Raw genomic sequence first — 15,428 nt, forward strand, 5'->3', positions numbered from 1 at the left:
GAGTGTCCACAAACAATTGTGGACTGGACGGACGTCCGGAAGAACAGGGGCGACGACAATATACGGTCACATGAAAACGTGGGTGTATAAAAATGGTGACCGCTTCTGTGATTGATCTCCGACAATACTACATCATAACACGAATGACACGATCATGCAATGGATCTACAGAAATAAATAACTAACTACCTTAAAAGGCAATGGATGCACATCTCTGGCTTGAAATCGGGATCGTAGCGGAGGATCCAGAGGGTTGCCTTGGTATCGAGGTATTGGTAAACCAAGGGCTATAACTCTAAAATTTTTATCAACTCTGACTAAATTGAGAGAATCGAGTTCTTCTCTTGTGTGTTCTTGTAGAAGTTTATCATAGCGATCGGCTGCAACTAAAAATCTCCCATCATCCAATTGCATCTCCCGATTCTCCAATAAATTATTTAGGACTGGTAAAACATTTCTTTCCGCTTTCTCTATTCCTTCCAACACCAGGACACGGCCTTGTAATGCAGCACGAACAGCACACTAAAATAACAAGAAACAGATTTGGATACACTGTGGTGTTCATCAATACAATGTGTGCACTAACAGGACAATTATTTTCCATCCAAAGCTAGTACATAAAAAGGAGAAGTGTCGCCTACCCAAAATCACAGGTTTTCTTTGGGTTCTCTAATTTCCTCCAACAGTTGAATGAAACCTCTTAAACACCAGTGAATTATCTAAATATCTACAATATGTACCAGACCCAATTTTACTTAAAAATACATCATGAAAGAGCTAAATCTGCCTATTGCTGGTCTTTCTTTAGGCCTTAAGAGCCATTCCACGAGAAAACCTTGCAGAAGGTTCGAAGGTGGGGGGTGTCGGCCGATTGAGTTCATATTTACAGGGTTTGGTCGACCCATTGAGCCTACTCCTCAGCCAAAATCGCCGATTTTAGAAATCAACCGTTTCTGAGATAAAGCCTGATTACGTTTTTCGGCTGATTTTCGTCATTTTTAGGTCAAATTTCGGCCATTTTTGTAGCATTGCTATAGCCGTTAATTGACCAATGGCGAACTAAGTTTTGGTTGGTGATTATAGTCCAGGTCTCACCCTACCATATTATAATGGTCACCCAATGCAACCTTTCTTTCCGTAGGTGTCATGGCACTACACAAAATACGTGTCTGCAGACACCTGAATTTTACTCTTTCTTCAAATTGCGATAACTCCACTGGAGCAAGGTTGGCGATAAAAATGAAAATCTGGACCTGTTTTAACAACATAAAAAAAAAATTCTTGTCAACTAACCTTCAACAGCATGAAAATTTGTTTCGAAAGTTACGAAATTTGTCACTTTTCAAGTCGAATTTCAGTTTAAGTGTTGGGATTTCGCCTGTATATTCCGGACATGTCCTACGCTATTTACCAAATGTCCAGCCAGGAATATGCCCAGACATCAAGATATGATGAATAATATTCAGAATTTCAAAATTAATATAGTAAACTGAGTGTATAACTACCACTCATCCCGATAATGGTTGATAATAGGCTGGATTGATTAGGTAATTAAGTGATCAGCGTATTTATCCTATTATACCATCTATACACCTACATTGCTTACCTGCTTAATCTGTCTTGCTTGACTGACTTATTACTTTGTCGGGAAAGTCATCAATCTAATTTTGAACAGAAGTCATTGCTTCATTTTTGTCGGACTTTTCATCAATCCAATACGGGTGAGTATCAACCTTATCTACGTGATTACCTCAGTGGTTTCTCCATTGCCAGAAAATTTAATCTCATTGATATCAACCGACAGCACGTAGAAACTAGTTCTTGATGTCACATATTATCCTAATAGTATAACACCCCAAATCAATGGACAGTCATTATAAATTTCAAAACCTCTGTCTATTGTTAGCTATTAAACCTTTAACTTATTTTTCGTAATGAAACTACCTTTTTTAAGACACCATATATAAATTCCCATCTACAGTGGCACTTTCCCGCAATATTGATTATCGTACGAAAATCACTTACTATGTAAGACAGTGCTTACTACGAAACTACTGTATGTGTTATATGTTAACGGTCACGTACACCACACAGCGAAGTTATGTATGCCTTTTACAAGCGATTTAACTATCAATGTAATTTTAAAATACCATTTTACGAAAATGATTTGACATCATCAGAAATAATTCTTATTTCGGACGCCTTTCTTCATTTGCTGGCGTATAAACGAAGACTCGTAATTTTTGGGGAATATTACTGGCGTGAATTTGATTAAAACAGGCACGGATCAGCAAATTTCATTCTATCGTATTACGAAAACACATAATTTTGTAGGAATATTACTGACATAAATTTGAATACCATACGGGAATTAAATATGAATAAGCGGTTGCCATGCAAGATACACCCACATTTTCCAAGAGATGGACAGAGAACAAGCTAAATAAAAAGCGATTTATCGTACAACCAGGGGCCATCATCCAGTATGTTACAGTCCGACATGCGACAATATCAAAAGGAACCAAGATCTTTGGGATATAACAGTATATAATATAAAAGTTTCATCAAGTCGAATAAAAATTGTGACATTAAGAGGGACTACAAGATTAAAACATGTTTTTTCGTATATTCAGGGATCATAATTCAGGAAGCTACGATGTGATATGCATGAATATCGAAAGAAACCAAGATCTTTGGGATATAAACATATATTTTAAGTTTCATCAAAATCGGATAAAAATTGTGTTTCTAGAGTGTCCACAATCTTGGAATTACATACTTTTACACTATTCGCGTACGAGGAGCGGCCATTTTGTCCGGCAGTTACGATCCGATTTTCACGAAATGTAAGTTTATAACACAAAGATCTTGGTTCCTTTCGATATTCGCGCATATCTGACCTTAACTTCCTGAATTATGGCCCCTGATTGTACAAAAATTCACGTTTTTAGCTTGTGGACCCATTGGAGATCATAATTTATATCTGATTTAAAAATCCGCATTATTATATTACCGTTACACCCTAAGGACGGCTAAGTTTTTAGCTTGTGGACCTTATAGAGGTCATAATTTATATCCGATTTAAAAAACCGCATTATTATATTACCGTTACACCCTGAGGACAGCTGAGTTCGAATTTTGTGAAAAACGGCCCAAAATTGACAGACAAAATGGCCGCTGTTCGTTCTCAATTATCGTAAAAATATGGTATATCAAGTTTGTGGACTCTATAGAGGTCACAATTTTTATCCGATTTTGTTGAAACTTGAAATGTAAGTTTATAATCCAAAGATCTCTGTTCCTTTCGATATTCGTGCATATCGGACCGTAACTTCCTGAATTATGGCCTCTGATTGTACGAAAAATCGCTTTCTTTTTAGCTTGTTCTCTATCCATCTCTCGAAAATGTGGGCGTATCCTGCCTGGCAGCCGCTGGTTCAATCACAAATGAATTAACTAGTCTTCCATCTGTACACGTGGTCTTAAAGGAGCTAAATCGCTAACATTTGGGACCTAGAAATTGACAAAAGTAGTCCGCAACACATATAATACTGTGGTATGAATGTATATAAACTGATTTACATTCAATGGTTTCCGTATTTACTCCAATTTCAAATCAGGTATGTTCGGCGAAATAAGCCAGCAGTCCCAAGCGAGTGCAAATTCCTAGCGTCTGGTTATTCCAGTCTAGATACGCGTTTGATTTGGTACAATGTGTCTAGCCTCGTCCCTCTAGTCTCTTGATACAACTGGGGCTGAAGGGCATTATGGTACACGATTCGTGTACCAATGGTAAAATGTTTATTTTGTCTTAAATATTGGATATGAAAAGCCCATCTTTTTCCGGTAAGATCACAACATGAATGTTGATTTAATTTGACAAATAAATCGTGTTTTCAATGTTGAAGATTTTGGATGATATTGAGTTAGAGACTTAGCTACTTTAAGTAAAGCGCACAATGGTAGTGCAATAATCTCGCGAGACTGTACATTAGACTGGCGCCCAAAAAAATCACTGTCAGACAATGTAATCACTTGATTTGGGGCTCCTGAGCAATTTAGTTGATTAATGGGTAATAGAGGTCACAATTTTAATCCGATTTTGTTGAAACTTGAAATGTAAGTTTATAACACAAAGATCTTGGTTCCTTTCGATATTCGCGCATATCGGACCGTAACTTCCTGAATTATGGCCCCTGATTTACGCAAATTCACGTTTTTAGCTTGTGGACCTTATAGAGGTCATAATTTTTATCCGATTTAAAAAATCGTATTATTATATCACCGTTGCACCCTAAAAGCATCCACAAGATATTTTGAAGTGATCAAGGGCCATAACTCTGGCATTAATTATCGGAAATTACTGAAAATCAATAGGATTCTTACTCTCATATACACTGTGTATAAATTTAAAGTCAATCGGATATTAACTTTGGCCTCTAGAGCGTCCACAAGATATTTTAAAGTGATCAAGGGCCATAACTCTGGCAGTAATTATCGGAAATCACTGAAAATCAATATCCTTCTTCGTCTCATGACCTTAAACTGTGTATAAATTTAAAGTCAATCCGATATTAGCCTCTAGAGCATCCACAAGATATTTTTAAGTGATCAAGGGCCATAACTCTAGCAGTAATGATCGGAAATCACTGAAAATCAATAGGCCGGATGGACGGGGCGACGACAATATTCGACCACATTTCAATGTGGGCGTATAAAAATGGTTTAGTTACTATGGCTTAGTTTAATGGTAACGGGTTTAGTTTCTCTGAGAGGCGTTTATAAATGGCCGACCTGTTCACTTATCTACAGCGTTTACTTATTAGACAAGCCGTTTACTTTCCCCGAAATACGTTGAAAAATCAACACACGGTTTACTTATCTACGGCGTTGAACTATTAGATGAACCTTTTAATTTCCCGCAAGCCGTTTATCTGATCGGTTCATTTTGATTACGATTATTTACATATAAAGTGCGAATAAAAAAGGTGAATATAAAAAAAATGCACACCCATAGATGATCACCTTACTGTGATCGTAGTATTATTTATTATCCATTATCCTATAATATTAGTATTCCACCAATAACAAATACATCGAAAATCGGTAAATCAACTTCAGGAAGTTACAATCCGATATGCGCGAATATTGAAAGGAACCGAGATGTTTGGGTTATAAACTTACATTTCAAGTTTTAACAAAATCGGATAAAAATTGTGACCTCTATAGGGTTCACAAGCTAAAAACGTGATTTTTCGTACAAACAGGGGCCATAATCCATGAAGTTTTGATCCGATACATGCCAATATAAAAAGCAGCCAAGATGTTTTGGAGATAAACCTATATTTCAAGTTTCGTCAAAATCGGATAAGAATTGTGATCTGTAGAGTGTCCACAAACAAATTGTGGACGGACGGACGGACGGATGGACAGGGGCAGCGACATAAAATGTGGGCGTATAAAAAGATACATTACCTGGGATGTGATTTACAGATTTCCAATTGTATAATTACCTGGGACGTGATTTGACGATTTTTGATGTATTTGTCAATGGTAGAATACTAATTTTATAGGATAATGGATAATAAATAATACTACGACCACGGTAAGATGATCATCTATGGGTGTGCATTTTTTTATATTCACCTTTTTTATTCGTACTTCATATGTAAATAATCGTAATCAAAATGAACCGATAGGATAAACGGGAAATTAAAGGGTTCATCTAATAGTTCAACGCCGTAGATAAATTAAGCGTGTGTTGATTTTTCAACGTATCTCGGGAAAGTAAACGGCTCGTCAAATAAGTGAACGCCGTAGATAAGTGAATGGGTCGTCCATTTATAAACGCCTCTCGGAGAAACTAAACCTGTTACCATTAAACTAAGCCATAGTACTAACTAAACCATGTTTGTAATTCTTAAACGATTTTTATCAATTATCGAATGATGTTTGGAAAGTAAACTTGATATTACATGTACATAATTTAACATTATTTGCGTACAGGAGGCAGCCATTTTGTCAAGCAGTTTAAGTCAGATATTTTACGAAATTCGAACTGAACCATCATTAGGGTGCAGGGATGACATATTCGAATGCTTTTTTAAATCTGATAAAAATTGTGACCTTTAGAGTGACCACAATTTAAAATTGCAATTTTTCGTACAATAGATCAGGGACCATAATCCAGGAAGCTACGGTCCGATATGCACTAATATTGAAAGGATTCGAGATCTGTGGGTTATAAACATACATTTCAGGTTTCATCGAAATAGGATAAAAATTGTGACCTCAAGAGTGTCCACAAGCTAAAAATGTGATTTTTCGTACAATCAGGGGCCATTATCATGAAGTTATGGTCCGATTCATGCCAATATCGAAAGGGACCAAGATCTTTTGGAGATAAACCCATATTTCAAGTTTCGTCAAAAGTGGATAAAAATTGTGACCTGGAGAGTGTCCACAAACAAATTGGACATACATCCAGACGGACAAGGGCGATGACAATATACGTCCACATTAAAATGTGGGTGCTTAAAAAAGATATAACTTTAACTAGACCTGCATGGCAGTGCTGAATCGGCTTTCAGGCAACAGACCCGAAGGAAGCATACGAAAGTCCATTCACTGGGCTATCGAATGATACTTTAGCTCTTTTGATCTGGTAATATCCATTGAAGAAATCGCGTTTTTGGCAAAAATCTTCATTTTTTGCATTTTTTCGACTACTTCCAGTTTTCGGATCATTGTCGGGATAGCTTTAACAAGTTGAATAGATACTTAACTTTCTGTGCCAGAAGTGTCAGAAACATCCATTGAGTAGTTATACTATTTCAATGCTTTTTTTTTTGGATTCACACCCTAGACCACCGGTAGGACTCTGGTTAAGAAAAGTTTAAGAAAAATCGTTGGCGTCGTTTTCGAGAAAAAGGCGTCTCAGAATGCACCAAAACGGAAAATACTAGATTTTCCGCATACCATAATTTATTTCCTAACCATCGAATTTGTATCATTTAGATGTCATAAGATAGTCTATTCATGGGACTATCCGACGAAACTTTAATTGTTTTGGTCCGCTAATATCTGACGGAGAATTCGAGTTTTTAAAAAGAGTGCCATTTTTTTTATTTTTTTACCTTTTTTTTTCGTTTTTTAAACTACTTCCGTTGTACGAATCATTGTCGGGTAGTTTTAACATCCGGTTTTGGAACTTGAATGGGCACAGGGCTTTATAATGATATACTAAATTAACCGATCAGATAAAATCCTCCTGAGAAATCCTATGTTCAGAAGTACCAAAAATGCAAAAATGTCAAAATCTCGAAAATTAAATTTCAATAACTGACTACATATTATACATGGTTAGAATCGCTATTAGGTCAGTTTTTTCAATTTATAACATTTTTTTGAAAAACTGTTAAAATAAACAAATAATAGAGCATTTTCCGAAATTTGACGATTTTTCAATTTTCAGTCCGTTTTTTATCGTATTCCAGACGTTTAAAATTCTTATTGGATGGTTTCATGAACAAGACTACCGAAAGGACTCTCGATAGAGAAAGTTTAAGAAAAATCGTTGGAGCAGTTTTCGAGATAAAGGCGTCCAAAAACGCTCCAAACCGGAAAATACTTGATTTTCAGCATGTCATAGTTTGCTGCCTGGTCATAGTATCTGTATAAATTGGGCATCATACGACAGTCCATTCCCCGGGCCACCCAACGATACATTAATTTGTTTAATCTGTTTAAACTGGACAGAGAAATCCTGTTTTTCCCAAAAGCACCCATTTTTTCTGTTTTTTTCAAAATATCGAGCATTATTTCGACTACTTCCGGTTTAGGGATCGTTGTTGAAATTGCTTTATCCATCAGTCTGACAATATGGCTTTACGGTCCTGGAGTTTCAGAAAGGTCGATTGATGCTTTCAAAAAAATATAAGGGTTGGAAAATGGGTAGAAAATTCGAAAAAATTCGAATAATAAAGGGCGATAACTCTGAACGGAAGTTATATTACTGGAATCGGATGGACATCAGGTATCCAAAAATGTAGGTCAAATTTGAAAATTTTGAAAAATAACAAAAATTGTCTCGAAAACAACGGGTTTTCAATTTTCGAACGATAAAAGTCATAGACGAATGTTCGAAATTGAAAAATGTGAGATAGTCATTATCTCGGAAAAGATTCGGGGTTTCCGAAGATGTCATTTGTTTGAAAATAGGTAAAGAATTGACGAAACCACGGCCGATTTTCAATTCCGGGAAAAAGTACAAAGTTCGGTCACTTCCGGTATGCACAGAAGTTTCAAAAATAGTTTATCCAGTAGCCACCACATGGTTTCCTGATAGAAAACTTGGTTCCAGATCAATATCTGTTTGCGATCATGGAGAAATAGGCTCCCGCGGAAGAAAAAAATAATAATAATAATAATAATTTTAGTAAAAACAATAGTCTTTCAGACAAAGCCTAATTAGATTGTTTGACAATTAACTTATACACTGGACTTTATAACAGATAAAAACAAACTAACTGATGTAGTGAAAATATGTTTACTTGATCTATATAGAAAGCACTTCCTCCAGTTATCTCCCTTCTTTGTTTCAGATCCGATTCAGTTGTATCCCTAGACAATGAGACATATTCAGCTTCTCGACCTGTCAATTCCTGTAAGATAAAACATTAATATGGTATGGTATTAATTGTCTTATCAGCATATCTCTAGCCTAAATAACAAGCGGTTGAAATGCAAGATATACCCACATGTTGGAATATAAACAAGTTTCAAGTTTCATCTAAATTGGATAAAAATTGTGATCTCTAGAGTGTCTACAAGCTAAAAATGCAATATTTCGTACAATCGGGGCCATAATCCATTAAGTTACGATCCAATACATGCCAATATTGAAAGGAACCAAGATCTTATGGAGATTCATGTTTCGTCCAAAATCGGATCAAAATTGTGTCCTCTCTCTAGAGGGTCCAAAATCTTGATATACCATATATTTACAATATTTGCGTACGAGGGGCAGCCATTTTGTCCGGCAGTTTTGGTCCGATTTGTTCGAATTTCAGACTCAACCATCAAAAGGGTGTAACAGTGATATATTCAAACGTTTTTTAAAAATCGGATAAAAATTGTGACTATTAGAGGGATCACATCCTAAAAATGCGATTTTTCGTACAATCAAGGGCCATAATTCAGGAATTTACAATCCAATATGCGCAAATATCGAAAGGAACCAAGATCTTTGGGTTATAAATATGTATTTAAAGTTTCATCAAAATCAGATCAAAATTGTGGCCTCTAGAGGATCCACAACCTTGATATACCATATATTTACGTGCAAGAGGCGGCCATTTTGTCCGGTAGTTTTGGTCCGATTTCCACGAAATTCAAACTCCGCCATCATAATGGTGTAACAGTGATATATTCTCAGGTTTTTTTAAATCGGTTAATAATTGTGACCTCTAGAGGGACCACAAGCTAAAAACACGATTTTTCGTACAATCAGGGTCCATAATTCAGGAAGTTACGATCCGATATGCGCGAATATCGAAAGCAACGAAGATCTTTGGGTTATAAACATGCATTTCAAGTTTCATCAAAATCGGCACAAAATTGTGACCTCCAGAGGGTCCACAACCTTAATATACCAGCTGATGTTTACACTATTTGAGTACAAGGGGCGGCCATTTTGTCTGGCAGTTTTGGTCCGATTTTCACGACGGTGTATCGGTGATATATTCAAACAGTGTTTTAAATTGGATAATAATTGTGACCTCTAGAGTGACCCCAAGCTAAAAACGCCATTTTTCGTACTATCAGGGGCCATAATTCAGGCAGTTACCCCGTTAACATTGATGGTTAGATTTACGTAAAGTTTACGGGATTATGGTTAGATTTTGGTTAGAGTCCAATAATGGTAAAATACTTTGGTTAAATTTATGTTACTTTTACGTCATAATGGTTGTGGTTACTTTTACGTCAGATAATCACGTAAATGTAACGTAAACTTTATGACGGATTACTAACCATTTTTTTTCGCTTTGAATACTTCTTGATAAAATAACATTTCAAGTGTATGCACATTCTAACAATTGATATATAGTCGGAATTCAGACATAATAATTATATATGTATTATTGGTTATAATTCTAACGTAAATTTTACATCAGGTTTCTAACTGTTAGTTTATGGTTAGTTTTCTGACGTAAATCTAACATTAGTTTTCTAACGTAAATGTAATGTTAGTTTTGTCATAATTTTAACTGTTAATTTAACATTAGTTTTCTAACGTAAATCTAATGTTAATTTTATAACATAAATTGAAAATTAGTTTTCTCACATAAATATAACGTTAGTTTTCTAACATAAACCTGATATTAGTTGTATAACGTAAAACAAATGTCAGTTTAATGTCATGATACTAACAATTAAATTACTGTTATTTTTTAAGCTTCCATATGTATTACATATGAAAGCTTATTGTTTCTGTTAAGATTATTATCATTATTATTATTTTTTTGTGTTTTTTCTGCAAATCGGCCAAATTAAAAACTTGGGACTAGATTTTTAATATTTGGTTTAAGGCAACTATTTTAGTGTTATGTTGTGCACAGACGACCTTGACATCAACAGAAAGCAAGAATACGTCTCGCTGAAAGTCCTTGACATTGATAACGTTCGTGATGTCACAGTACCACCCAAAATAAAATTCACAGACTTGGAGAACAATCGGAATAAAGTGTTTAGTAACGGTTGTGGCCTCCTCTAGCGTCTCTTACTGCCACACAACGTCTTCTCATGGATCTCAGAACATTAGTAAACACTACCCGAGGAAGATGTCGCCACTGCTCAGCAAGAGCATGTTGAAGGTCCCGCAACGTCAGTGGTGGATTCACTTGCTAACGAACACGTCGACGCAGTTCGTCCCAGATGTGTTCAATAGGATTAAGGTCGGGGCTAAGCGACGCCAATCCAGGACTTGGACACCGGCATTTCTTAAAAAATTCTGGGCAGCAATTGCTGTATGGGGTCGAGCATTGTCTTGTTGAAACGTTAGTCCAGGCCCATGTCTCTGCATAAAGGGAAGAAGAACAGGTTGCAAAATCTGATCCCTGTACTGGACAGCATTTAAGTTCCCTTGGACACCAATAAGAGGAGAACGTCCATGTTCACAAAAAGAACCCCAAACCATGACGCTGCTGCCGCCACCAAATCGGTCAACTTCTCTGACGCATACTTGAGCGTAACGTTCACCTCGTCTGCGGTACACTCGGGCACTGCCATCGGCAAATCTCAAAGTGAATTGAGATTCGTCACTAAAGACAACCGAATTCCACTGTCTTTGAGTAAATCTTATGTGTCTTGTGGCCCACACAAGTCGGTTACGGCGATGAAGAGGTGTCAATATTGGTCCATTATAGGGCCTCCGAGCTCGAAGACCAGCAGCCTGCAAGCGATTTCGAACAGTTTGTGCAGTTACCCTTCCACCAAACATCTCTCTACTTGTGGAGGTTGCAGTGACAAATCTGTTTCTTAGATGACGTAATCATATTGCTTGATTTTCCTGGAGTGACGTCACAATTTTATGAAATTAAAGGCTTCTTACTACTTACTATCATTAGATACACTTTAAAATTTATTTGACTTACTAGAAAAAAAAATTTGTTGAAATTCATCAGTGTCAAGTTTTTAATTTGGCTGAGTATATCTCAGAATCTAACCGTAGGATGTTTCTGAAACTTTGACCTACCCCCCCAAGAATGGGTGGTGGCTTTGTAATGAATATATTTTCAAAACGTTTTACTCATCCGAAATCACCGAATTTTACGAACGAATGCATTTTACCTACATTGCTGTAACTTTGTGATTATTTGACGGTTGACCTATTTTACTATTTTTTTTTTCTTTGAGTACATTGAAACATTTACTTCAAATCTGCAATTTCGGATTTTTGAATTTCGAAAATTCGTCGCTGTGATTTCGAACCGGAAGTTGAAACCAACTTGACAACTTCTTTAATAGTTGCACGATTTTCATGAAATTTAGTATGTAAGTAGATCTTACCCATGCAACTTGAAAGATGTAGCTCAGATTGCCTTGAATTTTTTTTTCTGTACTAGCTAAGACAGTACTGATGTGTACACAAAATATGGAGTTTGTCGAGCAAACTGGAAGTGCCACCATCTCAAAACGTGAAAAATCCATAAGGCTTTTGCAATATTTTACTTACAGACATAAGAGTTACATTTTCTGAATCCTTGAAGGAATGCCTAAAAATCTATCGGATCAGAATTTTGATTTCGGTCAAGTGATAGTCACCATTTTGAACTGAATATGAGAAAAGTGAAAAATCCATGTTAACGCACGTTAAAATGAACACAATAGACCGTAGTTTGAAGAATACGTCTCTTTTTACCGAAAAGAATACATTTCTGGATAGCCGGGATCAGGGTTGAATTTATGTTATTTGAAAATGTCACAATTTCGAATTTTGCCTTTAAAGTTTTTTGTGCCGACAAAGTTGTTTTCGTGTGAATAATCTCATTAACTTCGCGAGTTTTTGACTGATTTTAATGATTTTTTTTTATATCTTGAGATTCTTTATATGACCCATGACATGTGGCAAGGAGTGATTGTGAATATAAAAGCTTTCATATCTGCTTAGCAGATCTAGTTATCCTTAAGTTTTCTTACGTAAACAAATGTCAGTTTAATATCATGAGCACCATTTGTAATGAAGCGACTCGATGAACAAGGCTAACCATATCCCACAGGAGAATACTGGTGTTGATTCAATGACATACCTTATGATACAACGCGCACGCGCTAACCATTTGGCTATCCAATCCCCAGCCAGTGCGCTACCAGGGTGTTTTGTCCGGACAGCAGTGCTAAGGCCTACTCTTATATTGAATTCCAACTGCCAGGGGATCTTTTACCTGCATGAACGACTAGACAGTTGTCCTTGTCAGGCCCTCCGTTCTGCACCACTGTCAAGCGAAAACAACGTTGGAAAATCCTGATGAACAAAAAAATTTGCAGTTCACAAACACATTCTCCTTACTATTCAAGTCTGTGACTACAGGAACTTGAAAGTGGTCCAATAAATAGGCTTAATTATGTGGTTTTACAACTGAAATCAAACCCGAGAGGGCAAACAAATAATGATAATGCATTAAAAAATGTGGCACCATCCAAAGGGAGAGAGAGAATGAATTGGGGTTTAACGTCCACTCGACACAAACTAGGTCATTTCAGGATTAACATATGGTTTAATTTTTTTTCAATAATTCGCTTGCCCGTAGGGGTCTTTAGCAGTGGGAGGACGGAGAAAATCCACAAGGTTGAACAGGCGACCACGGCAGTTGACTCAATGACATACCTTATGATACAACGTGCATGCACTAACCATTTGGCCATCCAACCCCCCACCAGGGAGTTTTGTCTGCCAGGGGATCTTTTACCTGCATGCCAATGTGTACATGGGACCTCAGTTTTTCGTACCATCCTCACGACTAGACAGCTGTCCTTGTCAGGACCTCCGTTCTGCACCACTGACAAGAGGAAACCACATTGGAAAATCCCGATGAACGAATTCGGCCAATGCAGGGATCAAACACGCGACCTCAAGGTTAGTGAGCCAATGTCTTACTCTTACTCACTGAACCACCGTGGCTCTCTGATCTGTTAAGAACTGCGACCCATAGGGGACACACAGACACAGAAAAAATTGCTCGTGCTTCTGTCCCTTTGGCATTCACCAAAAACAATAGGGATCATCCTTAGGAATAGGTACGTAAAGTTTCAAGAGATTGGTTAAGAAATGAAATGAAACGAAATGGGATTTAAATGTCCTACTGTTCTGCTCTGACTGGGCTAATGAAAGAAGGGTGTACACCATACAGTGAGCAATGATGGAAAATTTTGCCCTGTCTGCTGCACTACGGCCTACTCTTACGTGCCTGGCAATGTGTACACGGGACCTTAGTTTTTCATCCCTTCCGAACTACTAAACATTGTTACTTGTCAGGTCCTCTGTCCTGCACCACTGAAAATGGGGAACCACGCTGGAAAATCCTGATGAATGATCTCGACCAATGCAGGGATCGAACACGCGACCTCAAGGTTAGCGAGCCAATGTATTACTCACTGAACCACCTTAGCTCTCTGATCTGTTAAGAATTGCGGCCCGTAGGAGACACACAGACACAGAAAAAATTGGGCGAGGCTATGTCCGTTTGGCATGCGCCAAAAATAATAGAGGTTATCCTTAGGGTATAAGTAATATATATGAAAAGTTTTCAAGACGATCCACTAAAGGAGAGAGAGAGAGAGAGAGAGGGAAAGGGGGTTAACGTCTACTCGACACAAACTAGGTCATTTTGGGACTAACATATGTTTTAATTTTATTTCCATAATTTGCTTGCTCTTAGGGGTCTTCAGCAGTGGGAGGAAACCAGAGGACCCGGAGAAAACTCACGAACTTGGACAAGCGACCATACTCCTTGTCAAGTACAACCAGGGATTCAAAACTACGCCAGTTGACTCAATGACAGGCCTTATGATACAGCGCGCACATGCTAACCATTCGGCCGTACAACCCCCCATCCACTAAGGAGGCAAGTCTCTAATTCAATATCATCTACAGTCTTCGACATAGCAAACAAGACTAATTGGTCAATTTAAATCAACACTGATCTTACCGTGAAAACATGGGCTTCTTATTTCTAATATTTAACACAAAATGAAAATTTTTAAATTGGCACATGAATCACATGCCAGAATGCGTTCAGGTGCCATTTGTAAAGAAGCAGTTCGATGAACAAGACTAAACATATCCCACAGGAGAATACTACCGGTGTAGACTGGAATAACCAGATACCAAAGAAAGACTGCCATTCAATTTGGACTCTTTGCTTAATTTGCCAAACATAAACTGATTAAAAAAATTACAGTAATTTAGTTTATTTAGGCCAAATCAAGAGTCTACATGTATATAAACACTGTTTATTACTGGTACACTGATTTTAAATGTCTTAAGACTGGTGCATGCTATGCAAAGACATACTTGATTTTGGTTGCCAATGGTGAAAAAATAAAGAAAATCACCTAATGTTCTCAAGCGGTCGCTAGCTATTTTTCATTGCCATTGACCATTGGAGTGATATGATTGCTCAAGTCGTCGCTTTTTCAGCAACATGTCATGTAATGTGTTCACCTCGGTCACAAAATCATGCAACAACCAAGGAAATAAAATTAGCTATTAAACCAATCATTTTTCTCATGTGAACTAACCACACATGGTTTCGCAGATTTTTTACTGTTAAATGTTTAAATGGGTAATTTAAATCATCTGACTTAGTGAAATTAAGGCCCTTCATCCTTAACTCTAGGATCAGACCAGGACCTCATAATTATTTAGC

The 15,428-nt window shown here is 37.1% G+C and overlaps 1 protein-coding gene across 1 annotated transcript in view; it reads right to left on the bottom strand.

Moving 5' to 3' along the window:
- Positions 1-15,428, bottom strand: part of LOC126809879 (von Willebrand factor A domain-containing protein 8) — a 118,217-nt gene that overhangs the window by 57,036 nt on the left and 45,753 nt on the right. The window contains exons 5-6 of the mRNA XM_050534732.2: positions 8,553-8,663; positions 190-522 (exon numbers count right to left, since the gene is read on the bottom strand). Coding sequence (XP_050390689.1) covers positions 190-522; positions 8,553-8,663 — 444 coding nt within the window. The remainder of the gene's footprint in view (positions 1-189; positions 523-8,552; positions 8,664-15,428) is intronic.

Source organism: Patella vulgata, chromosome 1 (assembly GCF_932274485.2).
Source record: "Patella vulgata chromosome 1, xgPatVulg1.2, whole genome shotgun sequence".
In the NCBI taxonomy this organism is placed as follows: domain Eukaryota; kingdom Metazoa; phylum Mollusca; class Gastropoda; family Patellidae; genus Patella; species Patella vulgata.